At 42.8% G+C, this 23,435-nt stretch overlaps 1 protein-coding gene across 4 annotated transcripts in view; it reads right to left on the bottom strand.

The window, feature by feature from the left end:
* The window catches only part of prkdc (protein kinase, DNA-activated, catalytic subunit), a 283,563-nt gene that overhangs the window by 124,062 nt on the left and 136,066 nt on the right, over window positions 1–23,435 (bottom strand). For 2 of the 4 annotated variants that reach the window (XM_068031803.1, XM_068031802.1), the window contains exons 46-51: window positions 17,873–18,021; window positions 15,365–15,505; window positions 14,151–14,270; window positions 13,049–13,192; window positions 2,876–3,027; window positions 1,886–2,017 (exon numbers count right to left, since the gene is read on the bottom strand). In XM_068031803.1, coding sequence (XP_067887904.1) covers window positions 1,886–2,017; window positions 2,876–3,027; window positions 13,049–13,192; window positions 14,151–14,270; window positions 15,365–15,505; window positions 17,873–18,021 — 838 coding nt within the window. Of the gene's footprint in view, window positions 1–1,885; window positions 2,018–2,875; window positions 3,028–13,048; window positions 13,193–14,150; window positions 14,271–15,364; window positions 15,509–17,872; window positions 18,022–23,435 lie in introns of all 4 variants that reach the window. The other 2 variants (XM_068031801.1, XM_068031800.1) reach the window with 1 other exon arrangement.

Consider the following 23,435-nt stretch of genomic DNA (forward strand, 5'->3'; position numbering starts at 1 on the left):
ATGGTTGTGGTTGTCAGGCCAATCATCTTAGCCCGAAAGCAAGAGTTCCTCAGGGTAGGGTCCTAAGCCCGAGCATCTTCAGCTGCTTCATCAATGACCATCATAAGGGCAAAAGTGGGGATGTTCAGTGTTCAGTATCATTTACAACTCATCAGATACTGAAGCAGTCCATGCCTGTATGCAGCAAGATCTGAACAACATTCAGATAAGTAACATTCGCGCCACACAAGTGCCAGACAATGACCATCTCCAGCAGGAGAAAACCTAACTATCTCCCCATGACCTCCAACAGCATTACTATCACTCAATCTTCCACCATTAACATCCTGAGGGCTACCACTGACAAGAAACATAACTGGACCAGCTATATAAAGATTGTGCTAAAAGAGCAGGTCAGAAGCTGGGAATTCTGCAGCGAGTAACTCACCTCCTGACTCCTCAAAGCCTGTTCACCACCTACAAGCCACAAATCTGAAATGTGATGGCATGCTCTCCGCTTGCCTGGATGACTGTAGATCCAACAACCTTAAGAAGCACAACACCATCCAGGACAAAGCAGCCTGCTTGACTGGCACCCTATCCACCACCTTAAACATTCAATCCCTCCACCACCGATGCACAGTGGCAGTGGTATACAAGTTACACTGCAGCAACTCACCAAGGCTCCTTGGACAGCACCTTCCAAACCCATGACCTCTACCAGCTAGAAGAGCAAGGGCAGCAGATGCATGGGAACACCACCACCACCTGCAAATTCTCCAAGCCACACACTATCCTGACCTGGAACTATATCGCTATTCCTTCACTGTCACTGGGTCAAAATCTTGGAGCTCCCTCCCTAGCAACATTGTGGGTGGACCTACACCATGTGGACTGTAGTGGTTCAATAAATGTTGTACTTGCCAGTGATGCCCAAATCCCATGAACAAATAAAACAGTTGTAAGGCAAAATACTTGAAACAGTGATGGCATAATTGGGTTACGCTGAGTTGGGGAGATACCTGGGAAACACCAGGAAGAAAGTGAAGTGCTGGAAAGGGCTGGCATTATTTTTTTAACCTTCCCTCTCATGCCCATGTCCTGCAAAGCATGAAGAAGGATTTGACAAGTCTCTGTCCATTACATGCAAACCTCTTAAATCTCAAAACATATCTCCCAAGTTACAACAAATTTGATGACATCCTGAATGGTTACCTTCATTGAAAGCAACTTTTCTCCTGTTGAAGAAAGGGCTAGACTGATGCGTCCCATTCCAACTATATCAGGTAAACTAGAAAAAAATGCTTAAAATGCAGGGCTCTGTCTATTTTTCAAAATTTAACAGTCCACTAAAAGTACTTTCTTAGAAGTCAAATCTTTTCACTTCTGTGATTTTGTTCGCCGGCCAATAAATCCCAGATGATCACCATGTCACCATTTTTCATTAAGACAAATTTCAGGCCCCAAGTATCTGAAGTCTATTTAAATATAGAGATTTTATTTTAATCATAAATCCTTCTAATTCTTCTTGAGGCAGTCTATACTGTGCAGTGTGGCATCAGAAGTAACTGTACATCAACAAGATGGTTGATGTTCCACTTAGACAGTGCCAAAAGGACTACCGATGTTGAGACCGGACAGTTTCTTAATGTAATACAAATAAATGTTGCTGTAAGCTTGGTATTTTCCTCAACAAATCACACCTAATGTTATCGCTTTATAAGCATGTATTTACAATATGTACTACGTGCATCTTGGAGCAGAATTTCATTACTATGCAATGTTTTATTCTATTTTGATTACTATTGTAGCTTCATGAAAATCAGTTACAGAAGTTTGAATTGATTTTCAGTTTTAGAATGCTGAAATCTTTCCTGTTCATATTAGTAACAACTTTTCACCTTACCTTTCACTGTCAATTTCGCATTTAGGATCATACGGAGGCAAGTTATTGGCAAGAACAATCCCAAGCAACTGGATGCCCACAGAGTTGTCTTTGGTATTCGGATCCCTTCCAGCAAATCGATCAAAGATCAAGCTGCAAATTTACAGCAATATTTTCAGATGTTAAGATAAAACACACACCATAAACTTTCACATCCATAATTGAACACCAGGTGGTACAATCCTGTAATTTGTAAAAAGCAATTTTTTTTGCTATCTTACCCTGTCAAGTTTTTCAACTTTTCTACATCATTCATACAAGGATGTTGCCAGGAATGGAGAATTTTAGCCATGATGAAAGATTGAATAGGTTGGGATTGTCATCTGTGGAACAGAAGAGGCTGAGGGGAGATTTAATTGTGGTGTATAAAATTATGAGGGGCCGAGATAAAGTGGTTGGGTTCAAAAACTCAGGGGCACAGATTTAAAGTAATTGGTAGGAGGATTAGAGGGGAGTTGAGGAAGAATTTTTTCACCCAGAGGGTGGTGGGGGCTTGGAACTCACTGCCTGAAAAGGTGACGGAGGTAGAATTAAAAAAAAAATTAAAACACATTTAAAAAACCACTCTGATCTGCACTGAAGGTGCTGTAACCTACAGGGCCACTGGCCAAGAGCTGGAAGGTGGGATTAGGCTGGATAGCTCTTTTGTGGCCAGCACAGACATGACAGACGAAATGGCCTGCCATACATTTGCTACACTTCTTCCCTATATATGAAGTGTCTGTTGTGGCTCAGTGGTAGCACTGTTGCTTCTGAGTCAGAAGGTCACAGGTTCAATTCCAATCCAGAGACTTGTGCACAAAAGTGACTTCTGGCTGAAAACCTTCTTTCTTCAAAATCTTCTGCACCTGCTTCATTAAAGTGTGACAGCTGGGAAGCATCACATCTCTAGAATTTCTACATGTAAATGTATTGCCAATTTCACAGTTTGATGCAAAACCCGCTGCTCACCTGTAAGGGATAGATAGACAATCCTTCCAGCACTCAACTACTGTCTTAACGATTTCCAGGTTGTGCCTGAACACCGCCCTCTTCCCATGAAAGGAATTCTTCATCAGGAACTCCAGCAGGCGATTTGCTAGGATCTCATTCTTCATATTTCCCTAAAGACAATAATCAAGAATTAACATAAGTCACTCTTGGACCGTATTTTTGTTTTCATAAGAGCATACAGTACAGGAGGCTATTGTGCCTGTGCCAGCTCTTTGAAAGAACTATCCAATTAGTCCCACTCCCCTGTTCATTCCCCATCGCCCTGCACTTCTTTTCTTTTCAAGCATATATACAATTCTTTTTTGGAAGTTACTGTTGAATCTGCTTCCAACACCCTTTAAGGCAATGCATTCTGATCAGAAGGTGCTGCATAAAATTACTGTTCCTCATTTCCACCCTGGTTTCTTTGCAGATTACCATAAATGTGTGTTCTCTGGTTACTGATCCTCCTGCCACTGGAAACGGTTTCTCCTTATTTACTCGATTAAAACCCTTCATAATTTTGAACACCTGTTAAATCTTCTCTGCTCTAAGGAGAACAATCTCAGTTTCTCCATATAACTGAAATCCATCATCCCTGGTACTGTTCTGGTAAATCTCCTCTGCAAGACCTTGATATCTTTCCTCAAGTATGGTACCCAAAATTGGCCACAATACTCAAGCTGGGGCCTAACCAGTGTTTTATAAAGATTTAACATAAATTTCTGGATTTTGTATAATAGCAAAATACTGCAGATGCTGGAAATCTGGAATAAAAACAGAAAATGCTGGAATACGCAGTAGGTCAGGCAGCATCTGTAGAGTGAGAAACAAAGTTAAAATTTCAAGTCGATGACCATGCACCAGAACTGGGAAAAGATAGAAATGTAATAGGTTTTAACAAGTGAAAGGAGGGAGGGTGGGAAAAGAACAAAAGGGATGGTCTGTGACAGGGTGAAGACAGGAGGGATTAAATGACAAAAGAGTTGGTGGTGCAGATCCAAAGGAAGTGGTAATCGGAAAAGTAAAGAACAAAAGATGTGTCTGAAGGAGATTAGAATGGCAGAATGATGAACAGCTGTCATCTGAAAGCAAAAACAAGAGAAAAACAGGAGTAAAACCAAAATTTGCAAAGAAAAAGGATACATAATGGGGGCAGAAAATACAGTCTGAACTTACTGAACTCAGTGATAAGTCTGGAAGGCTGTAAAGTGCTTAACTGAATGATGAGATAGGTGCTGTACCTCAAGCTTACGTTGAGCTTCAGTGGAACACTGCAGGAGGCCGAGGGCAGAGATCAGCACGAGAGCAGGGTGGAGAATTAAAATGACAAGAAACTCGGTTCCATGCTTGCGGACTGAACAGAGGTGTTCCACAAAGCGGTCACCCAATGTGTATTTGGTCTCCCCAGTGTACAGCAAGTAGTTCCTAAATTGAAAGTACACTTAAATCGCTGTTTAACCTGGAAGGAGTATGGGGGCTTGGACGGTGAGGGGAGAGGAGGTTAACAGAGCATGTGTTGCATCTCCTACATGGAAAAGTGCCATGGGAAGGGGAGGGGCCATTGGGGGTGACTGAGGCATGAGCCAGGGTGGAGCAGAAGGAATGGTCCCTTCAGAATACTGAAAGTGAAGGGGAGGAGGGGGAGATGTGCTTAGTGGTGGCTGAAATGGCAGAGGATGATTCATTGAGCACGAAGACTATTGGAGTGGAAGATGAGGCTCAGGGGAACTTTATCATTGTTCTGGGAGTGTGGGGAAGGGGTGAAAGCAGAAGCGCAGGAAATAGGACAGACATGGTCAAGGGCCCTGTCAACCATGGTGGCGGGGAATCCTCAGTTGAGGAAAAAGGATGGCACATCAGAAACGCCGGTGTGGAAGGTTGCATAATGAGAACAGATGCAACGGAGATGGAGAAACTGGGAGAATGGAATAGAGTACTTACAGGAAGCAGGGTGTGAGGAACTGTGTTGTGGTAGCTGTGGGAGTCAGTGGGCTTAGAGTGGATATTAATTGATAGTTTACCCCTATAATTGGAGACAGAGAAGTCAAGGAAGGGAAGAGTCGAAGGTAGACCATGTGAAGGTGAGAGATGGGTGGAAATTGGAAGCAATGTTGATGAAATTTTCCAGGTCAGGACAACAGCAAGAAACTTGCACCAATAGAGTCATCAATGCACCGGACAAAGAGGTGAGGGAGGGGGCCTGAGTAGAACTGGAAGAAGGAATTTACCACATAATCGCACCAACGGCAGACTTAGCTAGGACCCATGCAGGTATCCACAGCAACAGCTTTTATTTGAAGGAAATGAGTGAACGAAAGAAAAAATTGTTCGATGTGAGAAAAAGTTCAGCCTGGTGGAGGAAGGTGGTGGTCAATGGAAACTGGTTGGGCCTCCGTTCACGGCAGCAGCAGCAAGCCATCAGACTGTCCTGGTAGGGGGTTGAGTTGTAGAGAGATTGGACGTCCATGGTGAAAAGGAGACGGTTATGGCCAGGAAGAGTCACGGCTGTAAGTGGGAACAGACTGGACAACGGGAGAAAGAAAAAAGAATCAAGATAAGAAGAAATCAGTTCAGTGAGGCAGGAACAGGCAAAAACGATAGGTCTACCAGGGCAGTCCTGTTTGTGAATCTTAGGAAGGAGATAGAAGCAGACTGTCTGGGTTGCAGGATGACAAGGTTGGAGGCTGTGGAGTGAAGATCTCCAGAGGAGATGAGGTCAGTGATGGTCTTGGAGACATTGGTTTGATGGAATGTGGTGCGGTCATGGTCCAAGGGGAGATAAGAGGAATTGTCTGAGAGTTAACATCAGCCTTTGCAAAGTACAGGCTGGTTTCCAGACAACAGCACAAAAATAAAAGCAAAATACTGCAGATACTGGAAATCTGAATTAAAAACAGGTCAGGCAGCATCTGTGAAGAGAGAAGTAGAATTAACCTTGTTAGGTCTTGTGACCTTTCATCAGAACTGGCCAGAATTACCCACCATATCCATTCAAGACTGCGTCCCTTGGACTTATGGCAGAGCAGATAAGGGCCGCTCTAGAGATAACAGCCAGGGTGAGAGAGAGGGAGCAATGATTTTACTGGGGAGTAGGGCATCAAAGGTGGAGGAGAGGGTGTGGATGAGCAAATTGGCAACTGCAGAAATGTTGTGGTGAATGGAAAATCAAAGGTTAGACAGTTGGGATTTTCAAAGGCCATTATAAGTGAACTGGGAGATCTAAGATGGAGATTGAAATTACAGAGGATGAGATGTCAATTGGCGCAGAGGCCGAGGGAGGGTAGCTGTGAATATATCTCAGTGCATGGAGCTCACGTGCTCTCTCATGAAGCAAGTCCCCAGTAAGAGCTCTGCCAACAGCAGTAAAAATAATCAGAATTACTTATTCTTGACCTTGCCTGAAAAATATCGTAAACATATTTTAAGTGTGTATTTGTAATCTCCTCCAGCCCTGCAGCTCATTGATACTGGTGTGTTCCTTCAACACTGTCCTCAGGCTTCCCTGAATTCCATCATTCCACCAGTGCCTTCAGCTGCCTAGGCCCTTAGCTCTAGAATTCCTTCCCTAACCTCCCTGCCTGAAGATCTCTCTCTCTCCACCTTTGAGGCACCACTTAAAACATAGCTCTTTGACGAAATTTTGGGACTCCTGTCTTGTGGTTAAGCATCAAATTGTTTGATAACACTCCTGTGAAGCAGCATGGGATATTTTACTACAAATAGTTGTTATTGTTATTAAATGAAACATTTTGAACAGCTTGCCATAAAGAATCATAGCTCTGGTAGTATGCAGCTCAGGGGATACACCCTAGAGTCTGTACAATCTCAAAAAGGTGGTGGTAGCGGTTGGGGATGGGTGGGGTGTGGGGGGGGGGGGGCAGGGGGAAAAGGAGACTGGGGTCTTGGGGCACTTTCGAGTGGTCTGAGCATACAAAGAGAACTGGTCACACTTTAGATGAGGTGGCACTTCTTCTATCAAGATAGATGAACATGCTGCCTCGAAATCTCTAGCAGCCTAGAGGTGACCTGCCTTATTGAGGGGAATGAAACTTGAAGGTGTTATACTCCAGGCACCAATCTTGGCTAGATGGCACTTTGTCCAATGGCTAAATAAATGCCAATGTTAAGAGAACTGACAGGGTATTCAATCTCTGCTAATTTTAGGAACATTATAAATCAGCTTGAAAAAGTGCTCAGATAGTTCAATGGTGTGAGGCTAAAGCAGTAAGCATTACCTCCTTATGGTGATCGCAGCCAAATTGACTTCAGTGCACTCAGAAGTCAAATTCATGACCTGACTTCTGAGTTGCATTAAGAGTTTTTGTATTGATCTGCATTGGAAATCACCTTACATTGATACAAACACAGCAATATGTCAAAACAATAAAAGCCAAAAAAACAGACAAGAACTAGAGATGTCCAGCACGCTCTTGACAGACTTCCTTACCATTTCTCACTTCACAATTGCAAATGCAATTTCTTCATTTATATAATGCTGACTGATACTGTTACTTACAATCTTTCAGTAAATACATTTAATTATAAACAAAATAGTGGAAGCAACCTTCTGAGCTCTCTGTGCTCCTTCAACTCTGGCCTCTTCTGCATCCCCGATTTTTAACATTCTACCATTGGCAGTCAGCTGACTAGGCCCCAAGCTCTGGAATTCCCTCCCGAAATCTCTCCACTTCTCTACCTCTCTCTCCTCCTTTAAGATGCTTCTTAAAACCCAGCTCTTTTAACCAAGTTTTTGGTCACTTTTTATTATTTCACAGGATGTGAGCATCGCTGGCAAGGCCAGTATTTACTGCCCATCCATAAATGCCCTTGAGAAAGTTCTTGAACCGCTGCAGTCCATATGGTGTAGGTACATCAACAGTGCTGTTCGGAAAGGAGTTCCAGAATTTTGACCCAGCGACAATGAAGGAACGGTGATATAGTTCCAAGTCAGGATGGTGTATGGCTTGGAGAGGACCTTGCAGGTGGTGGTGTTCCCATGCATCTGCTGCCCTTGTCCTCTCGGTGGTAGAGGTCATGGGTTTGGAAGGTGCTGACAAAGAAGTCTTGATGAGTTGCTACAGTGCATCTTGTAGATTTTTTTTTATTCATTCAGGGATGTGAGCATCGCTGGCTATGCCAGCATTTATTGCCCATCCCTAATTGCCCTTGAGAAGGTGGTGGTGAGCTGCCTTCTTGAACCGCTGCAGTACATTTGGGGTAGGTATACCCACAGTGCTGTTAGGAAGGGAGTTCCAGGATTTTGACCCAGCGACAGTGAAGCAACAGCGATATAGTTCAAAGTCAGGATGATGTGTGACTTGGAGGGGAACTTGCAGGTGGTGGTGTTCCCATGCATTTGCTGCCCTTGTCCTTCTAGTTGGTAGAGGTCACAGGTTTGGAAGGTGCTGTCTAAGGAGCCTTGGTGCATTGCTGCAGTGCATCTTGTAGATGGTACACACTGCTGCCACTGTGCGTCGGTGGTGGAGGGACTGAATGTTTGTAGATGGGGTGCCAATCAAGCAGGCTGCTTTGTCCTGGATGGTGTCGAGATTCTTGAGTGTTGTTGGAGCTGCACCCAACCAGGCAAGTGGAGAGTATTCCATCACACTCCTGACTTGTGCCTTGTGGATGGTGGACAGGCTTTGGGGAGTGCGGAGGTGAGTTACTCGCCTCAGGATTCCTAGCCTCTGACCTGCTGCCACTGTGCATCGGTGGTGGAGAGAATGAATGTTGAAGTAGTGGATGGGGTGCCAATCAAGCGGAGGGCTTTGTCCTGGATGGCGTTGAATTTCTTGAATGTTGTTGGAGCTGCACTCAACCAGGCAAGTGGAGAGTTTTCCATAAAACTCCTGACTTGTGCCTTGTGGATGATGGACAGGCTTTGGCGAGTCAGGAGATGAGTTACTTGCCGCAGGATTCCCAACCTCTGACTTGCTCTTGTAGCTACAGTACTTATATGGCTGGTCATGTTCAGTTTCTGGTCAGTATTAATCTCCAGGACGCTGATAGTGGGGGAATCAGCCATGGTAATGCTTTTGTATGTCAAGGGGAGATGGTTGGATTGGCTCTTGTTTGACATGGTCATTGCCTGGCACTTGTGTAGCGTCAATGTTACTTGCCACTTCTCAGCCCAAGCCTGGATATTGTCCAGGTCTTGCTGCATTTCTACATTGGGCTATTTCAGTATCTGAGGAGTCGCTAATGGTGCTGAACATTGTGCAATCATCAGCGAACATCCCCACTTCTGACCTTATAATGGAGGGAAGGTCATTGATGAAGCAGTTGAAAATGGTTGGGCCGAGGACACTACTCTGAGGCATTCCTGCTGTGATGTCCTGGGACTGAGATCATTGACCTCCAACAACCACAACCATCATCCCTTGTGCTGGGTATAATTCCAACCAGAGGAGAGTTTACCTCCTGATTTCCACTCCAGTTTTGCTAAGGCTCCTTGATGTCACACTTGGTCAAATGTTGACATGATATCAAGGGCAGTCACTCTCACCTCACCTCTGGAGTTCAGCTCTTTTGTCCATGTTTGGACCAAGGCTGTAATGAGGTCAGGAGCTGAGTGGCCCTGGTGGAACCCAAACTGAACAGCACTGAGCAGGTTATTGCTGCGTAAGTGCCGCTTGATAGCACTGTCGATGACACTTTCCATCGCTCTGCTGATGATCGAGAGTAAATTGATGGGGCGGTAATTGCCCAGGTTGGATTTCTCCTGCTTTTGGTGCACAGGACATACCTGGGCAATTTGCCACATTGTCGAGTAGATGCCAGTGATGTAGCTGTAATGGAACAGCTTAGTTAAGGGCGCAGCCAGTTCTGTAGCACAGGTCTTCAGTACTATTTCCGGAATCTCGTCAGGGCCCATAGCTTTTGCAGTATCCAGCGCCTTCAGCCATTTCTTGATATCACATGGAGTTAATCGATTTGGCTGAAGTCTAGCATCTGTGATGCTGGGGACCTCAGGAGGAGGCAGAAATGGATCATCCACTCGGCACTTCAGGCTGAAGATGGTTGCAAATGTCTTTTACACTGATGCATTAGGCTCTCCCATCATTGAGGATGGGGATATTTGTGGAGCCTCCTCCTGTTAGTTGTTGAGTAATTGTCCACCACCAATCACGACTGGATGTGGCAAGAATGTAGAGCTGAGATCTGATCCGTTGGTTGTGGGATTGCTTGGCTGTGTTTACTGCATGCTGCTTCTGCTGTTTGGCATGCATGTAGTCCTGTGTTGTAGCTTTACTAAGTTGACTCCTCATTTTTAGGTATGCCTGCTGCTGCTTCTGGCCACCATCGGGAACATCCTTCCTGCATCTACCCTGTCAAGTCCTGTTCGAATTTTATAGGTTTCTATGAGATCCCACCTCACTCTTCTGAACTCCAGCGAATATCATTCTAACCGACTCAATCTCTCCTCATACGTCAGTCCCACCATCAGTCTGGTAAACCTTTGCTGCACTCCCTCTATAGCAAGAACATCCTTCCTCAGATAAGGAGACCAAAACTGCACACAATATTCCAGGTGTGGCCTCACCAAGGCCCTTAATAATTGCAGCAAGACATCCCTGCTCCTGTACTCGAATCCTCTCGCTATGAAGGCCAACATACCATTTGTCTTTTTTACCGCCTGTTGCACCTGCATGCTTACATTCAGTGACGGGCGTATGAGAACACCCAGGTCTTGCTGCATATTCCCCTCTCACAGTTTATAGCTGTTCAGATAATAATCTGCCTTCCGATTTTTGCTACCAAAGTGGATAACCTCACATTTATCCACATTATACTGCATCAGCCATGCATTTGCCCACTCACTCAACTTGTCCAAATCATCCTGAAGTCTCTCTGCATCCTCCTCACAATTCACCCTCCCACCCAGTTTTGTGTCATCTGCAAATCTGGAGATATTACATTTAGTTCCCTCATCTAAATCATTAATATATATTGTGAATAGCTGGGGTCCTAGTACCAATCCCTGTGATACCCCACTAGTCACTGCCTGCCATTCGGAAAAAGACCCATTTATCCCTACTCTGTTTCCTGTCTGCCGACCAATTTTCTTTCCCTCGCAATACACTACCCCCAATCCCATGTGTTTTAATTTTACACACTAATCTCTTATGTGGGACTTTGTCGAAAGCCTTCTGAAAGTCCAAATAAACCACATCCACTGGCTCCTCCTCATGAACTATACCAGCTACATCCTCGAAGAATTCTCGTAGATTTGTCAAACATTATTTCCCTTTCGTAAATCCATGCTGACTCTGTCCGATTCTATCGCTGTTCTCTAAGTGCTCTGCCAGAAAATCTTTGATAATGGACTCTAGAATTTTCCCCACTACCGACGTCAGGCTGACTGGTCTATAATTCCCTGCTTTCTCTCTCCCTTTTTAAATAGTGGGGTTACATTAGCTACCCTCCAATATGTAGGAACTGTTCTAGAGTCTATAGAATCTTGGAAGATGACCACCAATGCATCCACTATTTCTAGGGTCACTTCCTTAATTACTCTGGGATGCATACCATCAGGCCCTGGGGATTTATCAGCCTTCAATCCCATCAATTTCCCCAACACCATTTCTCTACTAATACTGATTTCCTTCAGTTCCTCTCTCCCACTAAACCCTGTGGTTCTCCAACATTTCTGGTATGATATTTGTGTCCTCCTTTCTGAAGACAGAACCAAAGTATGCCTTTAGTCAGTCAGCCATTTCTTTGTTCCCCATAATAAATTCCCCCGTTTCTGACTGTAAAGGAACTATATTTGTCTTCACTAATCTTTTTCTCTTCACAAATCTATAGAAACTTGTACAGTCAGTTTTTATATTCCCCGCAAACTTGCTCTCGTACTTTATTTTCCCCTTCTTAATCAATCCCTTGGTCCTCCTTTGATGAATTCTAAATTGCTCCCAATCCTCAGGTCCGTTGTTGTTTCTGGTGAATTTGCATGCCTCTTCCTTGGATCTAATGCTATCTCTAATTTTCCTTGTAAGCCATGGTTTGGCTACCTTTCCAGTTTTACTTTTGCGCCAGACAGGGATAAACAATTGTTGCAGTTCATCCATGCGCTCTCTGAATGTTTGCCATTGCCTTTCCACCGTCATCCCTTTAAGTAACGTCTCCCAATCTATCATTGCCAACTCGTGCCTCATTACTTCACAGTTTCCTTTACTAAGATTCAGGACCCTACTCTCAGAATCAACTGCGTCACTCTCCACCTTGATGAAGAATTCTATCATATTATGGTCCCTCATCCCAAGGAGTTACAGATTGTGGTTACCTGTGCTAATATCTCCTTACGTTGCACAGTGTCAAATTTTGGTTGTTAACTCTTCTGAACCTCGGAACATTTTACTACACTAAAGGTGCTATACAAATACAAGTTGTTGTTGTTAACTGGGTCATACTGGTGCAGATGTAGAAATCAGGCCAAGGAGTTCACATACCAGGCTGCTGTTCTGGAACTTGCAATGGCTAATGAAACCATACCCTCTTGAATTTTGGATGCAGTTATTGTGTGGTCTATGGAACCACAAATGGAACAAAATGCCGATAGGGATATAGATAAATACAGGTACAAACATACCCTACTTTAATAATAGGAATTATAGCACAAGGTGAAGTAATATGGCTCATCAAGACTGTGCGAGTGCTAGTTCTTCAACAATAATGATCAATTCCACTCCTATTTTCTTGCCCTTTTCCTGTATCCTTTTTATATTCTTTTTCAAATACTCACCCAAGTCCTTTCTGAATGCTATTAAGAGACTTGCTGCCTGTGGTAAAACATTCCAGGTGCAAATAACCTTCTGTCTGAAAACATGTTTTCCCACTTTCCCTTTTGCATTTTTATTCATAATCCTGAGTTAGGCCACTTTGTTAATGATTCACTAATCAGTGCATATATCCTCCATTAATGAAGCACAACATTAGAAATCATTAAAATTGCATGGGCATTACTTTAGCTCTAGCAAATACCTTAATTAACAGAACAAAAAATGTGATTCCTTCACAGAAGGGATCTAAACAAAATGCAGGAGAGAACACACAGCAAGAAATTACAATGTAATATTTTTGAATTCAATGTCATGGACACAGAAATGTCTTTCTTGGCACATGTATCATGAAACAGACATTCTGTACCTTTGGGGTAGCCACACTTGTCCAAGATAGAACTGTAACCACAATTTCCACCACCATGTAGTGAATTCCATCACCTCCATTATTGCCAGAAACCACTAACTGCAGCAGGGGCCCCAACCATTCCTGAGCATATGGTTGGAAAATCTACAAAGCAATGAGATTTAATTGACATTAGCTCAAAAGGATTCAGATGAACTCTCAGGCCAGAACAATAATTACTGAAACCAATCTTGCCTATCATAATTACGTTTAATGAAATTCTTAACTCTCAGTAAAAGCGAGTAGTAGAACATTTTGCGAAATATTTCAGGCTTCTAGGTCCGTGCTCTAGAATTACAGATTTATGTCACATATTTGTGAAAAGAAAAAAATTCTGGTTACATGTGGTTTGAGAAATTAGATTTTTACTTGCCACAGTTCCCTCAGTTGATGTCACTATAAGAAAGAATGTAACTACACCAAGACATACTTAGATGGCATTTTCTATTATAAATAGGGACATAGGAATTTATAAGAGGAAAGATGACAAAATGTTCCACATTAATGTAAGATTTTAATTATATGCATGATAGTAGACGACTACTTTTTATATTCACATGTATTTTTATTGACATATTTTCCAAAGGTCAGCAGCAGCATTTCTGTATCAAAATTGTGGATACAGCATGTGCACAAATACAGATTTAGTATATATTCCATTTTAATGCAAAAATGCTGCTACTAACTTGTGGGAAATGAGCCCAAAAACAGATCGTTCAGTGACAAGAATTTACGCACCAATTTTTTGTGGTCAAGTATTAGAATGCAAGGGTCATTACTGTGATTCCTTGATATTATCCTGGTAATCAGGAGATGCTCCGAGTGAAAGTCGGGCAGTGCCCTGCAGGAGGGAAAGGAAACACAATGCCTGTGGGAAGGTAAGTGAACCTGGCATGCATTTTAGTGACTGGTTGCACACTGGTACAGGCAAAGACTTGGACGTAGCTTGTCCACCCAACTGGACAGACAGAACATCAAGCAGAAAAGAAATCTCAAAATATAATTTTACAGAGCAACAAATATATAAAAAAGCACTAGTTAAGAGAGTAAATAAATTTATGACCTCCTCAGTGTTAACAATAAGCTTTGCAATGAAGAGTCGGATATTTAACGGTGTTGTGGAATTTCCCAATTTTCCATGTAGAAATTTCATCCATGGTGGAAGCTCATGTGGGGTTTTCCCCTGTATAGAAAAAATACAAGAAAATTACTTCAATGTTAAATCCTAGAATCCAAAATACCAATATTTTACCAGATTAACAAAGTTGAGAGAAGTACATTTGTCCATGTGTCAGTTTGGCTTGGTTGGTATACTTCTCACATCTGAGTCAGAGGGTTGTGGATTCAAGAACCTGAGCACAAAAACTAGGCTGACACTCAGATTAGGTGGACATAAAAGATCCCATAACACTATTCAGGGAGCTCGTCAACCAAGATACATCAAGCAATTAACACTACCAAAACAGGCTAACTGGTCATACCTCATTTGCCGTGTGTCAGACCTTACTGTGCACAAACACACTGCCACGTTTGTCTACAATGACTACACTTCAAAAGTAATTAACTCTCTGTAAAATGCTTTGGAAAATCTTGTGGACTTGGATGTAAATGAGTTACATTTTCTTTCTTTATTTTTATTTATAGCTACAGCACTGAAACAGGCCCTTCGGCCCACTGAGTCTGTGCCAACCATCAACCACCCATTTATACTAATCCTACACTAATCCCATATTCCTACCACATCCCAACCTTCCCTATATTCCCCTACCACCTACCTATACTAGGGACAATTTACAATGGCCAATTTACCTATCAACCTGCAAGTCTTTGGCTGTGGGAGGAAACCGGAGCACCCAGTGAAAACCCACGTGGTCACAGGGAGAACTTGCAAACTCCGCACAGGCAGTACCCAGAATTGAACCCGGGTCGCTGGAGCTGTGAGGCTGCAGTGCTAACCACTGCACCACTATGCTGCCCAAAAGAGCAAGACCCTTTTAAAACTTTCTTGGATAAACATGCAAAGGGAAAAATATGTTCACATAGCGCCATTTCGAGCGGCGCTATGCAGATTACGCCAATACCCCATGTGCAAACAACGCTGTGGGCCGCGATCTGCGAAGGTTTTATCAATGATAACAATGAGGAATGCAGTGCCACACCAACAAATTTTTCGCTCAGATTTTAGAAACCTATATTAATTTGAATCTTTTTCAGTCGTATGTGTATATCATAGAAATCAGTAAATTAAGCAGGTTGTATTACAATTTATTTCCTAACCTCCTCAACTTTTGGTGTGATGTTAGTCTTCTGCATGTGTTTGATCAAAGCAGTCATGGTTGCCATACATTCGTGTTGGTTCATCTCATCCATCTCAAGTTCGACAATATCATTCTGCACAATATTTGACTCTGTCCACTCCTGCTGGAATAGAGGAGAAAGCTGAGACCTTAAACTTTCCAATTTGTTCTCCTTTTGAATGCTACTATAGCCTTTAGGTTGCAGTTTATAATTGAAAAATATTTATGAAAACAGTCAGAAAGCCACTGTGAACAATGCTTCATATTCTGAACTTTTTTGACACGTTTTAAACCAATAGGAGGTGTTCAAACCGTTCCTGTTGCATGATGATTCAAATTTAATTCTTACAGAGATCCAACAGCTTTGTCAGCATGCACTCTGTATTCGGTCAGGTCCTACTTCTTCCCTCAATATGCACATCTATAATCCAATGAGGGAAAAATATGGGATATTCTCCTGTGGAGAATTTACACATTCATAGTAGCCAAATTATGCAATTTCTCTCAAAAGATCATAACAAGGACAGATCATCAAATGTTCATCATTTGATTAACCTCCACATTCAGAAACAACCCTGTGGATTTATTTTGAGGATTTCTTGGAGTACAAAATTGCAAATGGTTTTCGGCTTGAGCTGCCAGATCTCTGTAAGCATGCTTTGTGAATGAATGCAAATTACCCTGCAGCTACCTTGCAGCTAGGGTTGAAGAAAGCCCTTTAAACATTGGTTTATGAGATTACTGCAGCACAAGCAGAAGGAGCTTTCCTTTGCCTTGTGGAAAAATTAAATTCTACTCTCAAGGAATCAAGGAATCGGGCAGGAAAGTGGAGTGGAGGCTGAAAATCACAGAATAGTTACAGTGCAGAAGGAGGCCATTCAGCCCATTGTGTCCGCATCGGCTCTCCGAAAGAGTAATTCTCTCAGTTCCATTCCCCTGCCTTCTTCCCATAACCCTGCACATCCTTCCTTTTCATATAACAGTCGAATTCCCTTTTGAATGCTTCAATTGAACCTGCCTCCACCACACACTCAGGATGTGCATTCCAGACCATAACCACTCTCTGCGTGAAAAAGTTTTTCCTCATGTCACTTTTTTCGATCCTTTCACAATTGGGAACAGTTTCTCTCTATCTATTCTGTCCAGACCCCTCATGATTTTGACTCCCTCTATCAAATCACCTCTCAGCCTTCTCTTCTCCAAGAAAAACAGTCCTAACTTCTCCAATCTATCTTCATAACTGAAATTCCTCATCCCTGGAGCCACTCTCGTGAATCTTTTCTGTACACTCTCCAATGCCCTCACATCTTTCCTAAAGTGCGCTGCCCAGAACTGGACACAACACACCAGCTGTGGCCGAACTACTGCCTTATACAAGTTCAACATAACTTCCTTGCTCTTGTACTCTATGCCCCTACTAATAAAGCCCAAATCAATTAATTTCAGCACAGATTTCCCAATACAAATGAAATTTAGTAACAATGGGCTGAATTTTACGTGCCCGTCGATTTTGGGGGCGGGCGAATCTTCCATGTGGTGGCCATTTAAATAGCCGGGGCAGGCGCCTCCCCAATCACGTGGAGGGGGCAGACTGTCCATCCCCAGCAATGGTGTCAGCTGCCTGGGCGTAGATGCTGACGCCATTTTTAAAGGGCTGCCAGCACTACCGGGAAATTTAAATATTTAAAGGTGAAGTGAATAAAAATAAATAAATACATTTCTTTTGCCCCTCTCCCACTGCCCAATAAAAATTACATTATTTGCCCTTTTCCCTCAAAACATCTTTACACTCTGACCTTCCCCCCCACCCCACCACCCCCACACCAAACTGCACAGACTTTCAACTTCAACCCTTCCCCCTCCCCACCAGTGTTGTGCCTTGTTTCCCCGGACTGGGATCCGAAGGCATGGGAGTGCTGGCCACCGGGCCGAAGATTGCAGCGGGACATCAGGTGGCGATGTGAGTTTCATTAATTTATTCATTTTAATTTATTTAAATATTCAAATGGTGACCCGTCATCGAGGGAGCAGCCACAAGTCCTCACTGCTGCCGGTAATATTGGACCCGGCCCTCCCGGCATCGGGTGCGTGGTGGCCCACTCCCGGGGGCATCTTCAGGCCACCCCCGCCACGGAACCAGACGCCCTGGGGAAAACAAAATCCAGCCCAATTTCAAGCAAACCTTCCAGACTTGGTCATCACACTTCCCTCTCTGAATAGCAAATGAATGCTGGTATGAAAACTATTACACTGTGAAGCTCACTTACGGTCATAGCAGCAATAACCGTGGAAGGATTAAAAAGAGTGAGGAAAGGAAAGGGGATGATCCTACATATTGTATGTATCTAAAGGTCAAATTATATCAAAGAATGAAAGGTTCATTTGCCCATTCTATCCATCTGCAATTTGACTAAATTGAACTTAAACATGTCCATCCCAAAACAATTACATTTCTGATAATCACTCCAAGCATGAAATAAATGCTTACTGTTTTTCTCGTACGAACAACAGGTCCTTTGGGATCTTGTGAGCTATACGAGAAGCTCTGGACACCAGTAGAGAAGTCAAACTGACTCATTTCCTCACTGAGACTACTGTCTACCATGTATGACTGGGATGACAAATAATGGGGTTCATCTGGATAAAGGGAAGAGTCACCAACACAAGCAAAGTTTAGTCAAGTCACAGAACTGTGAAGGTTACATTTTTGACAACGTAATAGAAAATCAATTTAGTCAACCAGCAGCACTCTATTTTGAACGGTTAACAACAATTCTTAATTTATTTTTAATGCTGAAAGTTAAAATTTTCTAATTTATTTTTCTTCCTGTCATTGGACAATAAGGGGAACAAAATAATCTGAGCCGCAGGTTACTTCATGACCACTACCAATGCCTCTCCGTTCACTACTAGGAATTGAGAGTTAATTAAGATACTGGACAATCCCAGCTTCTCTATACACAAAAATTGTAGTTTCTGTTTTATCATTTTGCTAAATTGGTACAATCTAAAAGAACAAATTGTGCCCTGAATGAAGTTAATTTGTTTGAAAAAAATAAAAATACACTGAGCCCCAACCTTAATTTATGAATAACAAATCTGCCATGTTGAGAGTCTTTAGATACTTCATCAGCACTGGCTGGGCATGGGCATGGCAAATGTCTCAGCAAACTGCAGCACTCTAAGCGTTAGGTGACAATTATATTGAACTTATAGCACAGCAATAGGCCTTTCGGTCCAACTGGCCTATACCATTGTTCATGCTGCAGGCAAGCCTCCGCCCACTTTATTTACTTCATCTCACCCCTATCAACATTTCCTTCTATCCCTTTCTCCCTTATGTACTTAACTAGCTTCCTCTATGCAATTCATCTCAACTACTCCATGTGGTACTAAGTGCCACATTCAAATCATTGAGTAAAGAAGTTTCTCCAGAACTTTTAAATTTTTAATTCAATTAATGACTGTCATATAAGTGGGGACATCTTCGCTGCGTTTACCCTTTCAAACGCCTTCATAATTTTATCAGGTCATCCCTCAGCTTCTCTTTTCTGCAGAAAAGAGCTCTAGCCTGTTCAGTCTTTCCTGATAGTTGTACCCTTTCAGTTCCTGTATCATTCTGTCATCCTTATAGATCTTTTTTGCACTTGCTCCAGTGCCTCTATATCTTTGCCAGAAACATACCAATAGCCACAGTAAGAGTGCTTTAGACATTGCAATTGAAGTGCATGCATCTGACAGGAAACTCACAAAAAAACTGCTGTTTTTTTAATAAATATTTCACAACTTGTAAAATTCACAGGGGGCTGAGAAACAAATTTAAATATTAGCTTCCAAAACAGTTCTATGCTGTTACAGTCCGAGACGTTTTCGCTTTGAAACCAAATGGCGAGCAGCAGAATGTGATGTTATGTAGCAGATTTGAAGTACAGTGCAATTCTTCTAGGACCAGAGTTCACACCCAGAAGAGTTCTCAATCTCAGTTATGACATTGTATGGAAGTATTGAAATGAGGAGCTGATTTCCTCACATGGAGGAAGAGTGATAAATCACAGCAAGTCACCCTGGGAATCTTTAATGCACCTTCCAATTGACCTACAGTGTGACACTGGCAAACTCCTGGGAGTAGGCAACTGGTCACGTACAGCTGGGAAGTAACGTGTAGTGCTTAAGACTACCAAAGCTTTAATTCGATGTAAAAATGACAAGAAAGAAAGAATGGACTTGCATTCACAGAGCCCTTATTGCATCTCAAATGCAAGTCAAACCACAAACTCTGCAAAGAATAAATAATGAAAATTTGCTGCACTAGTCCAATGATATATGTAGGGCAATAATACATAGGAACATAGGAGCAGGAGTAGGCCATTCAATCCAATTAGCCTGCTCCATCATTCAATACGATCATGGCTGATCATCCACTTCAATGCCTTTTTCCGCACACCATCCCCATATCCCTTCATGTCACTGGTATTTAGAAATCTGTCAATCTCTGCTTTAAACATACACAATGACTGAGCTTCCACAGCCCTCTGGGGTAGAGGATTCCAAAGATTCACAACCCTCTGAAATTGTGTCCCCAGGGTCTAGACTCCCCAACCAGGGGAAACATCTTAGCTGCATCTACCCTGTCTATCCCTTTAAGTATTTTGTAGGTTTCAATGCGATCACCTCTCATTCTTCAAAACACTAGAGAATACAGGCCCAATTTCCCCAAGCTCTCTTCAGTGGACAGTCCCGCCATCCCAGAAACAAGCCTGGTGAATCTTCATTGCACTCCCTCTATGGCAATAATATCCTTCCTAAGGTAAGGGGACCAAAACTGCACACGGTACTCCGGGTGTGGTCTAACCAAGGTTCTATACAATTGAAGCAAGACTTCACTACTCCTGTACTCAAATCCTCTTGCGATAAAGGCCAACATACCATTAGCCTTCCTAATTGCTAGCTGCACCTGCATGTTAGCTTTCAGTGATTCATTGACAAAGACACCCAGGTCCCTTTGTTCATCTACACTTTCTAATGTCTTACCATTGAAGAAATACCCTGTACATCTGTTCCGCCTACCAAAGTGGATAACCTTACATTTTTCCACATTATATCCCATCTGCCATGTTCTTGCCCACTCACTAAGTCTGTCCAAATCCCCTTGATGCCTCTTTGCATTTTCCTCACAACATACATTCCCACCTAGCTTTGTGTCATCCGCGAACTTGGAAATACTACATTTGGTCCCACATCCAAATCATTTATATAGATTCTGAACAGCTGGGGCCCAAGTACTGATCCTTGCTGTACCCCACTAGTCACAGCCTGCTGACGTGAGAATTACCTATTCCTCCCTGTTTGCTGCCTGTTAACCAATCCTTAATCCAGGCCAGTATATTACCTCCTATCCCATGTGCTTTATTTGTGCTAACCAACCTCCTGTGGGGGAATTTTTCAAAAGCCTTCTGAAAATCCAAATATACCATGCCCACCAACTCCCCATTATCAAATCTGTTAGTAACATCCTCAAAAAACTCCAACAGGTTCATCAAACATGATTTCCCATTCATAAATCCATGTTGACTATGCCCAACCAGATTATTATCCGTGTCAATTTATCACATCCCTTTGAATAGATTCTAGCATTTCCCTTACTACTGATGTACAGTTAACAGGTCTGTAATTTCCTGTTTTCCCTCTCACTCCTTTCTTAAGTAGTGGGGTGACATTTGCTCATTTCCAATCTGCAGGAACCGCTCCAGAATCTGTAGGATTTTGGATGATGATCACCAATGCATCCACTATCTTAATAGCTACCTCTTTCAACACTCTGGAATGTAGAATACCAGGTCCCGGGGACTTATCAACCTTCAGCCCCGTTAATTTCTCCAAGACAACCTTGTTACTAATACTAATTTCCTTCAATTCCTCATTCTCCCTCGTCCCTTGGATCGCTAATTCTGGGAGATTCTCAGTGAAGACTTCTCTGCCATTTCTCTATTCTCCATTATAAATTCTCCTGACTCTGCCTGTAATGGACCCACATTTGTCTTAGTCAAATATTTTCTTTTACGTACCTCTTCTTCTTCTTCTTCTTCTTTGGCCTCCTTGTCTCGAGAGACAATGGGTAAGCGCCTAGAGGTGGTCAGTGGTGTCAGTCGCTGTGAGGCAACTATGGAGTGACCTCTCCATGGCGCATGCCTGGGCGAATGTATGGAGGTTGAGAGTTGCCCAAGCGTCAAAACCCCCCTCTCGGCCTTTCTGGTGGGGTCCAAAGGAGCTTTTATAGTCCATTTTTATATTTTTTGCTAGTTTACTTGCTGCCAGGGGAGGTGGTGGAAGCAGATACGATAGCGACGTTTAAGAGACATCTTGACAAATATATGAATAGGAAGGGAATAGAGGGATATGGGCCCCGGAAGTGCAGAAGGTGTTAGTTTCGGCAGGCATCAAGATCGGTGCAGGCTTGGAGGGCCGAATGGCCTGTTCCTGTGCTGTTCTTTGTTCTTTACATTCATATTCTATTCTCCCTTTCTTTATCAGTCTCTTGGTCCTCCTTTGTTGTATTCTAACATCCTCCCAATCGTCAGGTTTACTACTATTTCTGGCAGCTTTATAGGCATTTTCTTTTAATCTTATACAATCCTTAACTTAATTTTTAGACACGGTTGACTGATTTTTTTTGAGTTTAAGTGTCTTGCAGGAATGTATAGCTGCTTTAAACCATGTAATAATTCTTTAAAGACTATCCATTGCTTATGTACTGCCATAACTTTTAATGTATTTTCCCAATCCATCTCAGCCAATTTGCCCCTCAAACGTTCACAATTTCCTTTGTTCAAATTTAACACCCTGGCTTCAGATCGAACTACCTCACTTTCAAACATAATGTAAAATTCTATCAGATTATGGTTACTCATCCCTAAAGGTGCTTTTACAAGAAGATAATTAGCCCTTTCTCATTACATATTAGATCTAAAATAGCCTGTCCTCCAGTTGGTTCCTCAACACTGCTCTGGAAAGCCAGCCCTAACACACTTAGGAAACTTGTCCTCCACAGCATTAGTGCTCATTAGGTTTACCCAATCTATATGCAGATTGAAGTCACTCATGATTACTGTATTACCCATGCTACATACTTCTATAATCCCCTGATTAAATATCATGCCCCACACCACCACAACTGTTTGGTGGCCTATGAACAATGCCGACCAATGTTTGCTGCCCCTTGCTGTTTCTTAGCTCCACCCAAGTTGATTCCACATTTTGTTCTTCCGAACAGAGATCCTCACTTACTAATGTACTGATCTCATCCCTTATCATCAGCGCAACACCACCTCCTTTTCCTTTTTGTCTGTCCTCCCTAAATGACGAATATCCTCGAATATTTAGTTCCCAATCTTGGTCACCCTGTAGCCACGTTTCCATAATGGCAATTAGATCATGCCCATTTATCTCTACTTGGGCCTTTAAATCACCTACCTTGTTACGAATTCTGCGTGCATTCAGGTAGAGTGCCCTTAATCTTGTCTTTTTGACATTCTACATTCTAAGCCTAGTTGATGCCCGCCTTTGTTTCGCCTGCCTTCTAATGTCACTTGCTACTTTCCGACTTCCTGTTACCAGTTTTACTTCCTTCCAATTTGAGCTACCTCTCAGGTTCCCATCCCCCTGACAAGTTAGTTTGAACCCTCCCCAACAGCACTAGCAAATCTCCCTGGAAGGATATTAGTCCCGGTCCTGTTAAGGTGTAGCCTACCCATCTTGTACAGGTCCCACCTGTCCCAGAATCTGTCCCAATGCCTCAGAAATCTGATGCTCTCCCTCCTACACCGAATTCTCCAGCCACATGTTCAATCAATCATGTCTCCTATTCCTATGCTCACTTGCACGTGGCACTGGGAGTAATCCTGAGATTACTGCTCTTGAGGTCCTGCTTTTTAATTTCCTTCCTAACTCCCTAAAACCTGCTTTCAGGACATCATCCTACCTATGTCATTGGTACCAATGCGGACCACGACCTCTGGCTGTTCACCCTCCCCCAGAAGGATGTCCTGTAGCCG

Source organism: Heterodontus francisci, chromosome 5, assembly GCF_036365525.1.
Source record: "Heterodontus francisci isolate sHetFra1 chromosome 5, sHetFra1.hap1, whole genome shotgun sequence".
Taxonomy (NCBI): Eukaryota; Metazoa; Chordata; class Chondrichthyes; order Heterodontiformes; family Heterodontidae; genus Heterodontus; species Heterodontus francisci.